General features: G+C 34.6%; 1 protein-coding gene across 6 annotated transcripts in view; it reads left to right on the forward strand.

The window, feature by feature from the left end:
* The window catches only part of LOC106871880 (protein-glutamine gamma-glutamyltransferase K), a 426,022-nt gene that overhangs the window by 339,078 nt on the left and 64,672 nt on the right, over positions 1–22,272 (forward strand). For all 6 annotated transcript variants that reach the window (XM_089352317.1, XM_052967482.2, XM_014918634.3 and 3 more), the window contains one exon: positions 11,631–11,813. In XM_089352317.1, the coding sequence (XP_089208443.1) occupies positions 11,631–11,813 (183 nt within the window). The remainder of the gene's footprint in view (positions 1–11,630; positions 11,814–22,272) is intronic.

Raw genomic sequence — 22,272 nt, forward strand, 5'->3', positions numbered from 1 at the left:
TATATTAATTGTGTATAAGAGAGACACTGATGCCATCTTGTTTTTTTAAATTTTTATAGTGTTGAATTAAGCGTCCAATATCTACCCCTCACGCTTACCGCATACTAAAGACCTGCGTTTACTGTTTATTCGATTTCTTCGCTTGACTGCAAATAAATGCGGTTATTCTGCGTCTGACAGTATTGTTTAGAGCTTATCATACGACTGGATGCTATCATAAAAATGTGACGTGTATGTGAAGTTCGACATTTCATACAAGAGATTTAACAACAGCATAACGCCTACCTGAATCTAATCATACAATTAGATATCCTACTAATATAATAAATACTTAGAAAATATACTTTTTGCAATTGTATTCTGAGCGAAAGAACATTATCTATAACGCAGTTAGTTTAAGTGTTTAAAAAAACTGAACGTTTCTTATCAAACGAAGAACAATATTTCAGTAGCAGCCAGTTTTTTGGATTTTTTTTTTCAAAGTGACTTTCCAACAATTTTCTTTAATAATGATACAGGAAGTACTTGAACACAATACAAACAGCTTAATATGAACTTTAAAATTATGATGAAAAAAGGGTCACTTTATCCTTTCTGCCATTCCAAAACTCCTTATAATGCACGGTGTAACTCACTAGTATCTTACTATTTTAGTTGGTTTTCAGATTTTTCCAATGACAATTTCCAAGCTCATGCAATAACACTCTTCTCAATCTCTCCGTCTTTACCTGTCCTCGTAACATGTGCACCCAGTCATCATTCAACTCCAGCAAATCGATTATTGCAGACATTTGACTAAAATAATACACTCTATACCTGGCTTCTACTCTTGTAAAATTTTCAATATTTTTCTGTCTCTGGAGAAATTTATTCCAATTTATAGAAAGTGGCTAGAAGTAGACTGGTTGATTACTCTCACTTTCTGTACCTCAAAGGTGAAAGAAACAGGAACAATCTCAACGATAAAACTTCTGCGTGTGAGTGTATGTGTGTGTGTATGTGTGTATGTGTGTATATATGAAAACACTCAGTGATATATGGTATATCGGTGTGTAAGTGATTGTATAAGTATGAGCTAATAGATGAATGTATTTTGCGTAATGGTACAGTTTGGCATGTGCAGAATAACATGTTGAAACTGAAGAAATAAACAGACAACGTGCACATTGCAACTCGTGTCGAACGTGATAACAAACTCATACTGAGTAAAGAAGAAGCCATGGATGTTGTAGCAAGGAAATCTAGATTTAATTGCGTAGACAGCAACTGAGCATCGCCTGAGGAGATACATATAGATCTTATACAGATAAATCGTTACACAATTTAATTTAAACTTAACTTTAAATCCTGTATATACGAGGATCTGTATGTATCGAAACATTTGTAGTGATTAAAAAGCTACCTAACTGTACTTATTCTTCCTTTTGACTCTTTTACTTTTTACTTTTTTTATTTTCACACACGAGGAGTACCTAAAACTAGAATTGGTAGCATACCATAAGAACACTACTGGCTATTTTGGAATTCTAGGGGTGAAATATATATATGTGTGTGTGTGTGTGTGTGTGTGTGTGTGTGTGTGTGTGTGTGTGTGTGTGTATTTATATGTACGTGTCAACGTGTGTGTCTTTGTTTCCACCACCACCAATTGACAACCAGTGTCGGTATGTTTATGTCCCCCAGAACTTAGCGGCTTTGGCCAAAGAGACCCAGAGGATAAGTACCATGCTTTAAAAAAAAATGAGTACTGGGGTCGAAGCATTCAACTAAAAATTTCTTACGGCGGTGTCTCAGCATGACCACAGTCAAATGACTGAAACAAGTAAAGGATAAAAGAAGGGTGCAATCCTACAATGTTTTGTCCAATCAGTTCTCCGAAAGCTGCAGCCCGCAGAAATACCTTCTCTTCCTACGATTCTCTTAGAGACGTTGACTTACTGATGTTCAGGCAATACCGACTGCATCGACCGTACTAATATAGGGGAGTCTACAAACGCTTGAGTACAGCTTCTCTTTTGATTTATGAATTTAAAAACAATAAGAATACTAATACAATAAGAATACCAATGTGAGCTTTAGGTTAGAGTACACTGTGTCAATCATTCCAACCAAATCTACCTGACTATATTGAGCTTATGACTGAATATATTAGTTACACAACAACATGACGTGTCATAAATTCAAATGCCTGTTATGATATTAGCAATACTCTTTCCTTTAATAATCCACTTAATTATTGGAAATATGTTTATTCTAACTGACTGCTAACATCAAAACGCAGTTTACAATCTACTAGAAAAACATAGTTTTGATTTAATCTTCTTATTTGGTAGAATCTTCTAAGAAAATATTTCTTGCTTGGCTTAGTTTGAAAAGCTTTTGGTTCTTGACAGAGCTTAAGAGTTTACATATGTCAGCTATATAATAGGAAGTTGTTTCAATCGAGCTGAAGTATCATAAGCGTGTCGAGTGAGCTCTTGAATTAAAATTGAAAACAATCATGTAAGTTTGTAAGAAATTAACTCCCGTTTTCTCATTCTTTCTTGTTTAGTTTTTGTTTTGTATTAACAATAACTTGACATACATTCAAGTGTCGCAATCTATTGTTTTATATTCATTTGTTATTGATCTGAAATTAAACCAGAGATTTATCTATTATCGATATAACGCAGGAAATAAATATACGCCATATATATTTCATGTCTTTATTGGTTTTCTTTTCATGTAGCATATTAGTAGTAGAACGAGTTATATCAGAAGTCCATATGTTCCGTTTGGATGTAATTTCAAATGTCAAGTCTGTATTCCAATCATTTCTTTTCAATTGGTTGTATTTAAAGTTCATGCATAAATTATTAATTTTCGTGCTGTCCAGTATAGTTCGTTAACTATGTGACATAATGACATACTGCATTTATTTTCTGTATTCAGGATATTCAACATACTGCTACACTACTTTCTATCCAAGTTCTTGCGTAAATACTTTAGACTCATTACAACTTATGATGTTTAATCGTAATCTGTTGTCATGTGAATTCCCTTCTATTCCTTTTAACGCGTTGTTTCCTCCCAATTATCATATTAACACTTCCATCCTGCATACCCCTAATATGACATTTTCTTATAACCTATATTATATTACCTCGGTTAGTTATTATTATTATTATTATCATCATCATTGTTATTATTATTATTATTATTATTATTATTACTACTACTACTACTACTACTACTACTACTACTACTACTACTACTACTACTACTATTATTATTATTATTATTATTATTATTATTATTATTATTATTATTATTATTATTATTATTATTAATATTTTATGTTTGACTTTTGCTCTGCATTTGTACAAGTTGGCTCCAAGTCTATCCCAGAGACCTCAACAGACAACAAGTTAGAACTTCATGTTGGTGTTATGCCTAGGGTGTCATATTTGGTTTTTATATTTGGTTTTGTACAAAGTATTGATCTAGAGAATATTTAAGAAAACATAAGAAAATTATCAGTTTGTTTTAAAATTTGAGTATTTTACGTAGAATATGGGCATTTCTCATGAGCACTATCTTTTGAATTTCTGCGATTTTGGGGTTTCCTGGTATCTGAGCTATGTAGCAATCAACCCCTTTTGCTATCATTTACTAGGGCACCTGTAACAACAGGTATTGTTTTAGCCTTGAGGTTCCACATTTTGCTAATTTTTATTTCAAGTTTTTGGTAGGTTTTGACAGATACATTTATATCGATTGGGACAGTCATATCAATAGGGAGGCATGATTTTTGTCTGAAGTCTTTCAATATAATGTCTGGCCTATTGACATCTATCGTTCTGTCAGTGTGAATGGTGAAGTTCCAGAAGAATGAGATGTGATCATTTTTAAGTACTGGAGGTGATTTGTGTTTCCACCAGTCTTTATCATGGGGCAGGTCCAGGTTTTTGCAAATTACCCAGTGAATATATTGCGCAGCTCTATCATGCTTGTTAAGTTACACTGTAGGTGTAAGTAGACTGCACATGGAGACAACACGATCAATTGTGTCATTTTGTTGTTGACATACACGACATGTTGGGAAGCTACCGTTTTTTAATATGCTGGCCTGGTAGTTTCTTGTAGGTATGCATTGATCTTGGGCTGCTATGATAAGCCCTTGTGCTTCTGATTTTAAGCCAGAAGCCATTAGCCATTAAGGGCTTTGTCAACATCGCATTATTAGCTCTCTTTGTAATTTGCCATTGAGAGGTTTTACTTGCCATTTATCGGTAAGAATATCTAAGGCAGCAGTTTTAGCACGAGTTTTCATACGCTTAGCTTCTTCTCTGCTTGTTTCTAGTAAGTCAAATTCTGGAATTTGTTGTATTTGGAATTCACTTATATATTCCTTTGCCTGTTTTGTTACTGAGTGTGATGCTTTCTTGTTTTCATGTTTTGAGACAAGTTTTAACATCCAGTCCTCAGAGTTTCTCAGGTAGATGTCTAGGCCAATTGTGGTAATCTTCATTGTTAATGCCAATTGTAAATGTGCACAGCCAACCTCTTTTCTTGGTAGGTAAAGTTCTATATCTGCCTTAGGGTGGTGCATTCTATGCATTGTCAACAATTTTCGTATTTTTCTGTCAAGATTACATATTTCAGTAATTGACCAGTTAATGATATTGAAACTGTAAGTCACGACTGGTATGGCTAAAGTATTGATCGCTTCGATCCTGTTTCTTGAATTCAGCTGTGTCTTTAGTATTGCTCTTACCCTGCGATAACATTCTTTTCTGATCCTTTTCGTCATCACTGAATGTTTGATTCTGTCCCTTTCAAATACTCATAGGTATTTGTAGCTCTCCACTGGTTCTAACTCTTTTATGACATTCTGCTGGTCAAGGTTAACGTTAGATGCTTCTGTCATTTTTCCTTTGATAAAGGTAGCTTTTGCACATTTATCGAGGCTAAATTGCATCCTGATGTCATCACTGAATTGTTTAACAATCGCTAGTAAGCCCTTGCGTTGTTGGTTATTTTTTGCAAAGAGCTTTAACTCATCCATGTAAATGAGATGATTTATATTTTTATCAAACATTTTATAACTGTAATGTACATCATTGAGCAATTTCGAAAGAGGTATTAAGGCTAGACAAAAGAGGAGTGGTGATGGAGAGTCACCCTGGAAAATGTCACATGAAATTCTTACATCTCCAGCATTAAGAGATTCATTGTCACTGTTCAACGTCAGTGTGGTTCTCCGTGATCTCATACTTACAGGCAAAAAGTATCGTAGGGTAGGTGCTATTTATTACATTTCCAAACATTTCTTAATTCAGCTATGTGGTAGGCTGTCAAAAGCCTTTTTACAGTCCATCCAGGCTATTGACAAGTTTTTGTGTCGCTTGTGACAACCTTTTAAGATCATCTTATTGATGAGTAGCTGATCTTTACACCACAGGATCCATGTTTACATCCTTTTTGCTTATTATTATTATTATTATTATTATTATTATTATTATTATTATTATTATTATTATTATTATTATTATTATTATTATTATTATTATTATTACTATTATTATTATTATTATTATGATGATTTACACTGTTAAGCAATAAAGGTTTTTCACCGAAAACAATTACTATATGATTTAGTGGACGTATCCTCTATTCATTTGGGAATTTGTTAAAACAGTATAGAGCCTGGCTGAAAGCTTTACAGTATCTAATTTCAACACTCTACGCTCTGACTCGACTTCGCATTTCTAACTTCTGGGGTCGATAAAATAGGTAGAAAACATATTGGGGTCGATCTAATAATCATATCCATTCCTACATATTTCCAAGCGTTCAGGACAAACTATTTTTTTTAAAAATCGATATTTTTTCAAACTCCATTATCTGTCTCTTCCTATATCATGTTGTTCCATGTCTTTCGCTTCTTCACACATTTTCTGCAATGCTTAAACAGTATTTGTTATTTTCTCTTCAGCAAAAAGATTATTCATTCCTTAATTCTCTTTCTCATGTCATTCATAGCCACTGGCACATGATATATTGCCATATATCCTGTTACCTTCCTTATTGTTTCCTTTCATATATTTTATGTCCCTGCTTCCATCATCATCATCATCATCATCATCATCATCATCATCATCATCATCATCATCATCATCATCATCATCATTATCATCATCATCATCATCATCATCATCATCATCATCATCATCATCATCATCATCATCATCATCATCATCATCATCATCATCATCATCATCAAAATCATCATTTGAATGTTCCATTAATGATTCTGTTTAGCATTTCAGTATCTCTTTTATTAAAACTGAATCACATTTATCACATACTGCTATTGAAACCGTTCGATAGCTTATGGTATACCCTAAATATTTGTCAAATGACTCCAGATTTAGAGGAGAATTTCATCTTTATTTGGATTTATTTCGTGCTTGTTTATCTAATATTCCCACTCTAAGCTGTGGAAGTTAGTAAGTTAATTCTCACCATGACAGAAATAGATGTGTATATGAATGCGCACAGAAAAATTGTGAGCCTGGCAAAATGGCTTCCAGTATTTAGTTACATCTCTTTACGTTGTAGTTAAATCCTCTCGGAGTAGACTTTTACATTTATCATACTGGTGTCAATAAACTGAGTAATAGTCTAGCCATTATTTAATTGACTGAGCACCCAAAAGTCGTTTGGTATGGTATTACACCAATATTAGAAATCATTATGGAGTTCATAAGATCTATGGAAATTGTTATCATTGGAGTTCAATCTGTTTCAGAGTTTAGTTTCACTTTCCTTAGCTCCACGTTCAAATTTACTTTTATTTTACCACAGTTAGAATATATTCCAGTAAAATGTTGGATTCACTTTACTCGGTTCACCTTCTGTGTTATGAATTGATATGTGCGATTATTCATTATCATAATAGTTTGTAGACTTACAAAGGAATATGTTTCTCTTGTCAAAAAATATGAGTTCCCAAGCTGAAGCACCCGGCCTAGCTAGAGTACTGCGCTTTGGTTTTTCATTAGGTAGGGGTTAAAACGAACCAGCTTTTAATTGGTAAGCTTGCCCTTGAACATTAAAAGTTGACATCCTTTCTTCTTTTGCACTTGACATATAGTAAGCGAATGGAAATCGACCCAGAAATAAACACGAGAGCGATAGATACGTATTTCTCCGTGAATTCAGCTTATAAACACTAGGCACTCATGTCACTTCCGAAGGGAAATTGAAATTTTGTAGTAAATACAGATAGTGTGAAAAAATATTTGCTAATTTGTAAAGGTGCTGCAAAACTAGAATAAATTCGGATTATAAATTCAGTAATTTTTTCACTATCTGTATATACTTCAGAGATTTCGTATAAACAACAATTACGGCAAAATACGTCTCTACCACCCTCGTGTTCACTTCTGGGACGATTTGGTTTCTGTAGTATACTATTTTTTTTAACACTATATGTTTTTTAATGAATGTTTTCCGGACTATAAATCGCGGTTTCTGGCGTTTAAACAACACCTGCACGTTAAGTATGTGGTAATAGCATTTACGTTATAAAGCTGCTTCTGTTGCATAATCTGAATATATATATATATATATTTAACATAAAGAAAATTTACAGTCATGGAGCTTAACACCTGAAAATTGAATAAATATAAGCAAATTTAAAAGTAAAACATTTAGCGAAACACTGCTACACCTTCTATGGTACTTGAAATTGAAACCGTATATCAATTTTCCGAACATATTTTTAAATGAAGAAGTTCAATAACTACATTTTTTTCACAATATATTGAATAAACTAAGTCATCTAAGAGAGGTGGGTGAGAAAGTACGTGCATGTTTTTTTGTGTGCGTATGTGTGTGAAAGAAAGAAAGAAAGAAAGAAAGAAAGAAAGAAAGAAAAAGGAAGGAAGGAAAGAAAGAAAGAAAGAAAGAAAAAGAAAAAAGGAAGGAAAGAAAGAAAGAAAGAAAGAAAGAAGGAAAGAAAGAAAGAAAGAAGGAAAGAAAGAAAGAAAGAAAGAAGGAAAGAAAGAAAGAAAGAAAGGAGGAAAGAAAGAAAGAAGGAAAGAAAGAAAGAAAGAAAGAAGAAGTTAGAGTGGGTAGCATAAATGTGAGGTACAGAGGGAAGGAAAGCTTTATCACTCCATAGCAAGCATCAGTCTTTCGTCATCTCCAGATCTTCATTGCGTATTCTCTTCCTGTTACCTACAAAGTGACTGTCGTTATTCTGTTTACATCTGGGATCTCCCTATAAAAATTCGACGGTTCGTCATCAAATAGGGTCATTGCTTAATGACAAACATCAGAGCCTATAGCTAGAGACTTACAATGATATTTAAAAGGGATACTTGATGAATTAGCTGTGCATATATTCAATTAGAATTTATATATGTAAATATCCCTCCAAACAAATCTGCTCTCAATGTTACCACTTCAAATAAATTGGGAAAAAGTTTAATTTTAGAATGAAGAGCTATTATGATGATCCCTATAATCCTTTGGATTTCCAAGACATGACTTACAACTTCATTGTCTTGTAATGTAGCTTGCTTTGCTCCTGCCTAAATGTAATACTTTAAGCTAACAAAATACTCATTCATCATCTAGCTACAAAGCCAATGTGAGGTTAAATGTCTTGACTACAATTTCCAAACACCGTACTGTAATGAGTCATTAAAATATCCAGCTGGCACTACAATATCCTAAAATTTTAGTTTGCTGAAAATTTCGGAATTATAGCGCAATATAAGAGATTGGTCTAACGCAGCGAGCCGGCAGAAACGTTAGCACGCCGGGTAAAAAGCTGAGTGGCGTTTCATCCGTCTCCATGTTCCGTGTTCAAACTCCACCGAGGTTGACTTTGCTTTTCGATCTTTCGTGGTTGATAAAATAAATATCAGTTGAAAACTGGGGTCGATGTAATCGACTTAACCCGGCCCCAGAATTGCTGGCCTTGTCCCAAAATTTTAAACCAAAATCGGCGAATGGTTTATTTGCGTTTTCGAGTGAACTGAAAGAAGTAATTTTTTGTTTGCATTTTTAGTCATATTTTAAAGTTCAAGCAGAAAGATAGGGTAAGTTTATCATTAAAACTCACCTTCATTTGAGAGAAAGCATACACTTTAATTTAAATAAGCACATTTTACTACAATGAATTTTATCGTCATACTTAGCTTGAAAGACCGTTACCATTAATGGAATGTCTATCTGTTACTTGTTGCTGTTTGTTCCTTCTGGAGCCATGCTTGGCTCATAAGGGACGCCGGTCCGATACAGGTGAGCTGCTAGATGCAGGAGGAAACAGTGAGAGAAAGTTGCGTCAAAAGAGTCAGCAGAAGTTCGCCCTTACCTTCTGCCGGAGCTGCGTAGAGCTTACGTGTTACGCTCATAAACGCACACATCGCTTGGTCTGAGATTCGAACCCACGATCCCTCAACCGCGAGTCCGCAACTCTAACCGCTAAGCCATGTGCCTCCACATATCTATCATTTTCTCTTGCTCGATTATTTTTTGTTTTGTTTTTTCGGTAAGAACTAGTTTCGCTACGAATTTAGTTGCCGTTAAATATATTAATCGAAGAAATCATATTCTTTCAAAAAAATTTGAAGAGATTTGTGCAAGAGACTTGAAGTACTTTTTTATTATTTCCTAAATTCGAGATATTAAATATAGTTCCAAGTGGGAAATTTACTTTTCAAATATACAAAAGTTAATAAAAAATATTTGGCTCCAAAAAGTCTGCATTTGACACTTTGTTTTTTCAAGCTCACATAACTGTCATTAGTATGCAATATAATAGATTACAAAACGCCAGTCAGATTTGTGTATTTTTAACAAATTAAATCATTTTTTTAGAAAATGATTTTAAAACTTTTGTGTTGTAATCCTATGCTGATTCAATGATGAAAATATACACTGGACCGCAAAAGAAACGTGTGACTGTGAACTATGTTTCAATTTTGATAAATCTGATAAAGTTAATGGGTCGTTGTCATGTGTTCTGGTAGTGGGCGGATCCAGCACATCAAGATTGTAGGGCATGACATGTTCAATACTGTGTACATCCTCCCTGGGTGTTCAAAACGGCTTACACTGTCGGTACATGGAGTGCCTGAGGCGCTTCACAAAAGTTATTGGCACCTGTGCCAACACCCCGAGGAAAGCTGCCTCCAGTTCCACACGAGCTGTCGGCCTTGGGACCACCTGGTTGAGCCGTCCCTCGATTTAATCCCACAGGTGTTCAATTGGGTTCAAATCAGGACTGAGAGCCGGTCACGGCATGGTTCTGATGTTATGCAGACGCAGGAACTTTATGATAATCCTGGCCGTATAGGAGGGAGCATCACGTGGCTATGGTGATACGCGAAGAAGGGCATGAACCAGTATGTCTTGAAATATTTACACTTACATCTCCGAAATAAATTTTCAGAATTTACCATATAAAAATGACATTTGAAGAAATCGCGTTTCTCTTGTGGTTCAGTGTACATCTCAATGTTAATGTCCTTGAAAAGGCAGTGAGTTGGAAGAATCATTAGAACACCAGAAAAAATACTTATCGGCATTTCGCTTGTCTTCACATTCTAAGTTCAAAATTAGCCAAGGTCGATTGCCTTTCATTCTTTCGAGGTCATTAAAATAAGTACCAGTCAAACGCTGGGATTGATGTAATCCATTTAACTCCTTCTCCGAAATTGCTGCTCTTCTGCCAAAATTTTAAACCAATATTAATGTACTTGCTGTTTTTTTAGCCCTAGGAGCAGTCACCGGGCAAGTCTCAGTCTGTGTGACATCGAGGACTACAAGCTGCAATAATATCTCCTTTCATTTTTCGTTAGGTAAATGTGTGCAGTTGGAAGGGGATTTGGTTGCTATTTCTAGCAGATGGAACAAATACGCAGAGGCTTCTCGTCCTTACCTTTGTATTAATGTAATGTAAAATCTCTAGCTACATAAAACATCTTCGTAGGTCTCTTTCATGTAGCTGTATCATGGTCTACTGAAGACGCGGAGTTCGATTCCATTGAGTAATCTTGTCTACGTTTCTTTGTGAAAGTGTGTGGATTAATGTTGATCGCACGATTGTGGTTCAATTCCTAGACCGAGTAATGCATTGTGTCCTTGAGCAGGATACTTCATTTCATGTTGCTCCAGTTTACTCATCTGTAATGAATACTAACCGAGTGCTGGTGCAGCTCTATCTCTCTTTTCACTCTCTCTCTCTCTCTCCCTTTCTCTCCGTCCCTTTCTCTCCCTCCCTTTCTCTCCCTCTCTAGGTCACTGTCTCTCTATCTGTCTGTCTGTCTCTCTCTCTCCCCTCCTCTCTTCAGTTGTCACGTTTTCGATGTTCTACTTGTTAGGGTAGAAGGGTCTAGAGGATATCCATGTCAACTCGCGACTACATAGGCACCTAAAACAATTAGCGAAGCCTTGGCACAGTTTTAGAAGGGATATTTGGTCACGATTCACAATTGACTTTTTTTTTTCATATATAACGCCTTATACATAATTTATAAAGCATTTTTGTACTCTATATCTCACTATGTAAATATATATCATGCTTTCCTTAATAATTACTACACCACATTTCATTTGACTTATTTTCACAGAGGGACAACTTAGGCCACGTTCAGTTGATTTACAACGAAATGTCAACCGCTATGGACACAGAACCAACCAATATGAGTTGCCAAATCTCATACTTCGTCGTGGTCAACCATTCGAAATACATATTGTGTTTGACCGAAACTTTGTACCATCTGACGATACAATTGTTCTAAAATTTGTTACTGGTAAGTATCATTTAAACATACATAAATACGCACGCGCACACACACACACACACACACACACACACACACACACACACACACACACACACACACACACACACACACACACACACACACACACACACACACACACACAATACAGAATAATACAGGGTGCAGTGAATAAATTGTCATCTAAATTACTCAAAAATTTAAATAAGACTAACATCTCATTTTAACAGATATATTTATCAAAGTTATATAAAAATATCTTGAAATACTAAAGAGTAAATTTATTCAATGAAATCGCCATTGGTTTCAACCACGGCCTCCAGACGACTTCGAGATCTCCTGCAACTCTTCTGGGTGGTTTAAGTTCGTGAATGCTGCCATAATCCTTACCTTCAGTTCATCTTTGGTGTTACAAGTTTTCTTGGTCTCTCGCTCAACTGCGCCCCACACATAATAATTAGCGGGGTTGCAGTCAGGGGAGTTAGGTGATCAGGTGTTAGGGGTGATGTGGTCATAGAAATTGTCTGACAGCCATGACTGGGTTCTCCTGCTTGTATGACATGGTGCAGAGTCCTGTTGCCAGACATAGGGTCTTTCAGCAGCCACCCTGCCGACCCAAGGCAGCACTACCTCCACCAGGCACTTGATGTAGGCCTCCGTGTTGAATCTGAGGCCGTGTGGGAAGATGACTGGAGGCATAATGTCACCATCACTAGTGATCGCTCCAAAAGCCATGATGTTGGCCAGATGCTTGAGTTTTATCACTCTCGGTACATGTTTTGGGGACACGGCAGCTCAACGTACTGACACCCAAACAGTCTGAAATGTCCGTATTGGAGCCTCCAGCGCAAATGCCAAACAGTACAACATGTCGTTCCTAAATTTCTGGCAGAGTGAATTGCGTTATGGTGTTGTTTTTCTCATAGGAGGTGCTTAACTGATACTACTATACTGTGTGGTCGACAAAATCAAAAACAATGCGCATGCGCGAAATTCAAAGTATAAAATGGTGACAATTTACCTATCGCACCCTATGTGTGTGTGTGTATATATATATATATATATATATATATATATTTCCAAACATTTTAAGAAATTTCTTACTTTTTTTCTTACTTTTCCCCTCTACATGGCGATCAAAAGGAAGTTTGCTACCATATTAAATGCATCGTTTCGATTTCATTTCCTGCATCAAAAAGAGAACTCCCGCATCTTTATGTGAAGTACGTTAATGATGGATTACTCATATTATAAAATATAACTTTCTTCAAACTTGCACATATATATATGCATATATATATATATATATATATATATATATATATATATATATATATATATATATATATATATATATATATATATATATATATATCTGTGTCTCTCTCCCTCTCTTACTCTCTCTTTTTCTTTCTCTCTTAATGCATATATATATATATATATATATATATATATATATATATATATATATACCGATACATATAGAACTATACATGACCACATCAACACAGATATATAAGTATCTTTTAGGCGTGTTTGGTTTTAAAAATAGACAGATTTATGAGACGTAAAATATGTTTCTTATTAGACTAGCAAATAAACAAATTTTAACGATGCTAGGCTATTTGTTTGTGCGTGCGTGTGTGTGTGTGTGGTTGCATGTAGGTGCGTGTTTGCGAATGTGTGCGTGTGTACGAGCATGTGTGCGTGCGTGTGTGTGTGTGGTTGCATGTACGTGCGTGTTTACGAATGTGTGCGTGTGTGTGTGCGTGTGTGTGTTTCTTCTGTTTTGCTTTTTACCTCCTCCTTAAATAATCACCAAGTTATTGGACCCACTGAGTTACCTCGACATGTTATTGGTATTTGTTCTGTTGTGTCATTTGAATGAAAGGCAAAGTAAAAGTTCCACTGACCAAATTATTATTGTCAAGTTATTAAAATACATATGAACATGTTGGACAATTATTGTAAGCAATCTGCTCAATATTGCAAGCAAATCTCACTCACATCACCAAATTCAACGTATAGATAAGACAGTATGGTCTTGGATACTGCTTAAAAGATGTGACAGCTACCTATTTAACTGTAGCTAAACAACAACCACATATAGTGTGGGTCGATACAATTTTCTGTACCAGCTGTATTACTATCAAGAATGAAATTCAAGATGGTCAGTTGGTGCAAACTACAGTACTCGCTGTACATTAACAGACTGAATGTGGTTGCCCTTGCCTTTAGTTGCTCTTGTCTTTAGTTGCTCTTGCTTTTAGTTGCTCTTGCCTTTTGTTGCTCTTGTCTGTAATTGCTCTTGTCTCTAGTTGCTTTTGCCTTTACGTTCTGACTTTTAATGCGGCCGGAATCTACAAGGATTTTCGAATCACACAGTAGGTTAAATAGATAGTTTAATGCGTTGCATTATTTTTAATTGACTATTACGATCCTTAGTGAAAAAAAAAAGAAAAAAATCTTTGGACTTAGTCTAAAGAAATTAGCAAAACTACCTTGACAATTCACGCCATGTACATTTATATTTTTGATAAAGGTACAAATGTTACATATTCTCATCGAACTATATCGAAAATTCCTTCAATCTTCTTTAAAATTTTGACTTTTTGTCGAAAACCAAAAGAAGATGGACTGTAGTTTTATTTGGTTGAGGGTAAGTTGAGATTATATACACCAGTCCTGGACGGGTACTTTATTTTTTCAACTCCTTCAAGGACGAAAGACAAAGTTGATCTCTACAGGATTTGAACTCAGAACATAAAGAGACATAAAAATAACTGCCAGATATTTTTCCGTCGGTCAAACGATTCAATCAACTTATTATTTTATACTAGCTATCTAACAGTTTGAAGCAATTACCTAAACAGTTTTCTCCCTGCATCTCACCCAAAATATATTACAAAAAGAAACCATAGTGATATTTTTTGAAGTTTGGTTTAAGATAGATTACTGTTAGATATTTTATTATGCCCCTTTAGGATGCCATTTCAGAACATAGAAAGGATCAAAGTACTGTAATACGGGAAATGAACAAATATCTCTGTTCCTTATTATTCCCTCCTCGGTGTGTTTATGTGAATGTGTATGTATTTTTTGCCTGTCCGTCTCTTTGTGTATATGTATGCATGTGTAAGTGTCTCTGTGTGTATGTATGTATGTATGTATGTATGTATGCATGTAAGTACGTGTGTATGTACGTATGTATGCATGACATCTAATCAAAAACATATGTCCACAGCCTTCCTCTTTTCTCCAGAGACAATCAGACTGTCCTTCCGTTAATTACAGTCAATTTTGAGGAATTCTTGACTTTTCAAATTAGTTTCCCTCATGACTATCAAGATGATGCTGAAATTCGAAAGAAGCACAACAGGTTATGTGACTGTCATAATATGAATAAATAACCAAAATTCTACATTGTACTCTATGCTTTTGAGTATTATACTACATACACACACGCGCGTGCACACACACACACACACACACACACACACACACCACATACACACACACCACACACACAAACACACACACACACACACACACACACACACACACACACACACACACATATATATATATATATATATATATATATATATATATATATATATATATATATATATATACGTATATCTATATATAAATATATATAGATGGCAAGTATTTCATTAGATGACACTTATTCTTATTGTTGTTAATGTATGTTGTTTATCCTCATATCATTCCTAATCGAAGAGGCCTATTAGCGAAGTCGTTCCAACCGTGACTATCGAGTCCTTTTGTGTACCTAGTACTACATTTTCGAATGCGTCCTTCACTTTTTAAACAACACTGTGACTTGAGAGGAATTTGACTGTCATTTCTGACTGGTCGGTTAATTACGCAGAAGCCGCTTATTGTTTAAAGGGTGTTGCACTGCAATTAAAATAAACTTGCAGTAACCGATAATTGAAATTCACCTTCACGTGAGCTGAGTAGTTTCGTTGTGACATTAGTCTCTTCTTTTATCTACATATATTGACATTTGTTAAGTCAGATAAAGTAAAAATGGATGAAAGCAAGAAGGTTTTCGATGAAAAGATCCTTTGATATACTGCGTCGTTGATTTGTTGAACGTTCTGATCATCATTTGTAGCCACTTCACTTCTACATCACTAATACTTCGGAGAAATCCATTAAATTAGTAGAATGCCATTTTCAAGTTACATATTGAATAAACTTTTTCCTAGTTATGTATTAACTAACAACAATAGCATTACTAGAATGTTCCAGTGAAAATCCTAATATGTAATATAAACATGGAACGCTCTGAATATATTTCAATTACGTAATTTCCTCTTCTAAATTGACTACCGTTTCTAGAAAATTATTCTGATAGCAATCGTTATGTCGATAGTAGATAGATATCTTTCAACTACATCTGCCATCTGATAGAATGGTATTATTCACATATAAAGGACTTCGTTTACAGTTTATAGAATAAATAATTGACTAGCATGTGTCACAATTTATTTCTTTTCATACAGAATACAATATTTTATTATAAGCTTTAGTCATATGCTACACACAGTCTATTCTAGTATTTATATATGTGAGTGCGTATGAATGTATGTACAAATGTATGTGTGTATGTAAACATACATATATCTATATCTATCTATATATAGATAGATAAACACACACACACACACACACACACACACACACACGCATATATATAATTTACTGCTCTGTTATTAATGGGATCAACAAAAATATACTCTATCCTGAGAGAGATAAATATCATTTAATATACCTAGTATTTAAGTTCGAGCTGTTATTAGTTTCATACTATGAAAATACAATAAGCTACAAAGCTTGTATAATGTCTTATGTTTTCAAGCAATCTTTCTCAACAAATTACATAACATGGCTTTTCATGATGAAAATTGACAGAGGACGCTGGTCTCTGAGAAGATGCAAGGACGGAGAATAGTAAGGTAATAGGAAAAAGTGCAATAAGAAAAATTCAAATAATGGAATAAGAAAAATGGAATAGTAAAAGAAAATCAAGCGTTACGACCTTTTTCCCGTTCGAATTAGGATTAATAATGTTGGCACAAATTGAATTAATTCAACGGCGGGGTCGGGGAGTCAAACTCTCTGAGACTGCATGTCAAATCCGGAGAGAGTCTTCTCCAGTTCAAGAAGGAAATTTATCCATATGTTTACATTTATTAAAAATTTCAGATCTGAAATGTTGTAGGTTTTTATATTTAAAAGAAATAAGAGCTCTTTCAGTTAATCAAAGCCTGCATTTCTTAGATCCATTAATGTATGGCGGTAATCGCTCGCCGATGCTCCACTTAATGGTGCGTAGTGCGCAGCTCTCAATCAATCTCAGATGTGACTAGTTAACTTCGTAGCTTTCTTCTTATTCACGTGTTGGAAAGAACATAGATGATTTGCGTGTCTTGTCTTGTTCTTTTTTTTTCTTCTAAAATTACCTTTGCATATACTAATGTAATTTTCTTTTGGGTTTCCTTATTTTGCAGCAATTCTGCGACTTCACCTCATAAACCACTAAGCCAATCGTGCATATCTGATCGAATGAGACAGTTTCTGGGTCTAGACAGTTACAACTCGAGTGGGTGCTTTATGTCAACTTAGTGTGATTTTTTTTCATATCGAGGCTGCAGTTCTATAAAACCGTTAATGAACGTCTATTAAAACTTTTTCTGTATTACCCTAGGCAACCATAGATACAATTACAACTGTCCAAACCGAGAAACTTGTCCACTTGACCAGGCATACATGATCAATTCAGTAGTTTATAAAGCCGAAGTCACAGCATTGCTCCAAAATAAGGAAACACAAAAGAAGAAAGCCACAAAGTTAGCTAGCCATATCTGGAATCTGAAGGCCAACTGCAAACCATACGCTAATGGATGAAAGAGGCGCATGTTTTGTTTAGATCTAAGAACCCTACGGACCAACTAAATTCTAGATCAGAAATTTTCAAGAAATGTAAACATATGGACAAATTTCTTTTGTTGAACTTATGATTTCAGTCAGGTATAACGATACTGATAACCACTCAGTATATTTATGCCTTAGGGTACATATGAGGTGATTGTAGAGCGTAATATCAATTAATGAAAGTTTCTAATATGTGAAGCTTGCGACAAGAGCTAAGTGATCTTAAATTTTCTGGTCTAAGATCTGGAGCGAAAAGAGAGATTGCAACTAGAATGCAGTTAGGAAAGAATAATGTCCACAGTAACATGTGCACATTTGAATCTGAGAACTTCACCAAAGCTGCATGCAGGCAAACCGGATAATAGGAAAGCTGCTGGAAGAGACCTAATAGATGGATACTGATACAAAAATCTGATTTTCTACAGAAAGCCTTCAATATGCATATTGATAAAAAAAAACTATGGGACGCCTGACTGACACACCAAATTGGCTTACTCTAGCACGGACAGATCTTGCAACCAAGAATAAAGCCACCGATTTGGCAGAGAGTTATAGGCCCATAGCTTGCCTAAACATTATGTACAAGCTTTATGCAAGCTGTCTCGACCATTTCTTTCAAGATCATTTTGAGTTCATCAATATAGTGACTGATGTGCAGTAAAATGAGAGGGAGGAAGAGCGATAATGTACCGAACAAGTTTTGTATAAAGTAAGGTAACACTGCAGAAGACTTATCACAGTGTTGCTTGATTATAGGTATGCATTAGACTCTATTTCCAACTCGTGGCTGCTGAAGTCTCTGAATTTGGAATAAATACGTGCTTCCGTAGTTGCTGCCATTGAGAGGCTCACAAAGACCTGGAAAATAATCCTCATATTTACAAATATGAACAGAACTGTCGTCTCCGATGTCTTGCGGTAATTCTTTTATTTTAACACTAAATCTGTTATCCTTTTACTACAAAAATCCAATGGTTACATGCTAGGCTCTGCAAATGCCAGAGAAACCAATGAAGTCCATAATTTCTTTGTAGATTATCTGAAATGCAAAAACCAAAAAGAAAAAAGCAGCTAGAGTAGATAACATTTTCAAGTGATGTAGGAATGGAATTTGGACAAAAAAAAGTATTTGCATGTGATCGTGGGACTTGAAAAATCAGTTACCCAGACCCAAAACTTGAGCACTAAGTTTCTCTCTATACCTCCTGTCCCATACAAAGAATGCTATGAATATCTGGGCATTGTTTAAAATACATCACACGGATAAGATATGGCAGTCGAAATTCTTCTCTTACAACACAATACATTTACAGCACCAATGCGACACCAACATTTGGGATAGCTAACAGTTTGTAGTAGAAACTCACCCCACAGACATTAAAACCTGCAATAACCTGGCATCAGCTGGAAAATTACACAGAAACAGTGATATCGATAGGCTTTACCTAAGGTAAGACGAAATGAGTAGACATATTTCGAATATTGTGTAGTATCTCTCAGACAGCACCTGCAAAGCAACATCAGTAAAAATAAAGTTATAAGCCTAGGGTCGAAAAGTGAAGAGAACAACACTCAGCGTGAGCTCCTCATGAGCTTAATCTCTTCCTGACGACATTCCATAATACCCTTGAACCGCTGGACAAACATGTCTCAAAGAAGACCTGAATGTGAAACGCTCAATATATATATATATATATATATATATATATATATATATATATATATATATATATATATATATATATATATATATATATATATATATATATATATATAAAGAAAAACACCATGCATAGACTTGAAGATGACACTAATATCGAAATGAAGTGCAACCTCTTTTTCGACTTTTGATCGCTACATCACAGCACTCTTCGAATGCAATACTCATGTAACCCAAAAGTAGGAGTTTGCTACAAACATCTAATAAACAAAAGAGGCAGTGAAGCCATTCAAACACCAACATGCATCAGAAAATATCGATTATATCACATTTTCGTGGAAGACACCACATGTAAGCAGCAGCTGTTCAAAGATATCATCAATATATTACCTCTCAAAGCGACATGACGTTGTCTCTAAAACAATATACGATGTTATTCGAAAAAAGACTGTCCTGGAATATGGAGAGTCTTGTTATTGAAAACATACATAAACATCACAAAGAATATTAGTAGAACATGTCCATCAAAACGTCTACAAACGCAAAACAAAAAAAAACAATTGTAGTTGTTTGGGACAGGCAAGACAATTATTTATTGTTATAGAGTTCAGCTTCCCTGCTTATGTGAATATCTCGACGAAAAGGAAGAGGATAATTATGAATTACTTCTTCAAGACATTCAGCTACTATACCCAGATTATAAATTCATATTTATACCAATTATAATTGACGTACCTGGTTTTGTTAGTAAATGTCTAATTAACCTGGAAAAGCTAGAATTTTCAAAAAAAGAAATAAATCTACTGTCGCGCACTTTACAAATTCAATCTGTAAGTGGAACGGTAATAATATGTAAGACTTTCTCAAGTTCAACATAGGGCATTGCTTTTATTATCTACATTCCAAGGAAGACTTCAGATATGTAATTAAGAATAGCAGAGACCTTACATACATACATACATACATACATACATACATACATACATACATACATACATACATACATACTTACGTGAGTATACATTTCTGCATCTCCAGCAATAAATCTTTGGGAGAGTTCAGATTATAGTTTCGTAGATAATTCCGTTGTTTCTCTTGTGATGAAAAATATATTTCATAATGAAGAGTTGTTTATGCTATTTGGCAATATCTTCAGACGGTTTGTAAATTTCGAGAAAACTGTTTTTTGATGTTTTCGTTCTTTTTTTCTGACAAAACTGGCTTTATGAATAAATATACGATTGTAAATCAGTTTTATAGTTTGACCTAAAAAGGAAACAAAAAAAGTTAGAGAGAAATGAAACCTTACAAAATATTCGTAGGAACTAATTCTATACTTCGGAATAAAAATTGAGTTTTTTCTTTCTACTTTTGTCTTCTTTTTTTTTTTTTTTTTCTTGGATATGCGGTATAGGAAAATTATATTCCGCGCTTTATGTTTTTCATTTATTTTATTTATTTGATTTGATTTTCTTTTTCTTTCTTTTATTTTTAAAAATAAATTGTAACGTACTTTATCACTAACAAAACAGCATCACTGTCTGCAGCTTTAAGGTTAGCAGAAACAACGAATATAGTTGCTCGAAAGTTTAATATTCACAGGCAATACATATCTCTGTTTTTGTTTTTTCGGTATAATAATTCATTTTATTAATATAAAAGGTTAGATTCGTGATGGTTTTAATTTCAGTTCACTAAGATAACTGAAAGACATTTTTGCCTGAAAAGATCTAGATTATTGGCTGCAAATTTTTAATTTACAGCCCTCAACCAATTGCCAAAACAGTTTTATCTAATCTGGCTTTTTTTCCTAACAACAACGAACAGCATCTATTATGTAGCCTCCTCCCATTCATCATTCACCGATTATATTCCGCAATTCTTCTGTGTGATATTACATTAATAGATATAGCACATATATGACAATATATTTGCCAAATCATCTTGAGCCATATCGTATGGTTAAGAGTACTGTATACGCGTATATAAAACATAACACATAAATGATTGCATTCATCGAAACTGATCTTTTCAATAAGCAATTTTTATTGCTACTTCTAAATCATTTCAACGTGAAGTCAATACCCATTCATGTTTCCCAAGTGTTTGAACGTTTCACTACGTAAAGAAAAATGTTGATTTGAATAAGTTTGATTTGTTCGACACCAACCTTTCTGTATTGTAGTACAAATAATACAACTATTTATTAGTAATAAAATTATATTTATTGATTGATTAGTTCACTGAGTGTCAAGATTGAATGCTCTGGGGCATAGAACTGTTTAAAACAAAACTGATGCATGAAATGCTACCATACATTTCTTAACAAAATTAAAACTAATTCAATTAGATTCCAATATAGCTTTGTGTTGTATTGTATAACAGAAGCGTATATCACTCTATTCATTCTTTTTCTGTGATAGAATCAGTTTTAATTTGACGGTTCAACGGGACAAATTGTCGTTGTTGCAATCATCGTGGTTGTCCTTACAATTACGGTTATATTATTTGTTTTCATTAGTCAATTGACTTTCAATCAACTGACAAGATCTCTGCTTTCCTGTTTTGTTCTGAGCAAGCAGCTTCTTAATACTCGGTCAGCAACATCATGCTTGTATTATAAAACATAACAAATAATTAAATCATCTTTTCTCTTACCCTTTTTGAAATATTATAAATATCCGAATTCCTCAGATCCATAAGTGGCGCTAGCGTACTTTATGTACTAAGCCAGTTATTATTAATTAGAATTACACCTTCTGTGGTAAGAATAAGGATTATACAGGGTGGTGCACGAAAAAGTAGCCCGGGTTCCATAGTATAGTGTAAATACAGAATGAA

Source organism: Octopus bimaculoides, chromosome 1, assembly GCF_046866305.1.
Source record: "Octopus bimaculoides isolate indiv1 chromosome 1, ASM4686630v1, whole genome shotgun sequence".
Lineage (NCBI taxonomy): Eukaryota > Metazoa > Mollusca > Cephalopoda > Octopoda > Octopodidae > Octopus > Octopus bimaculoides.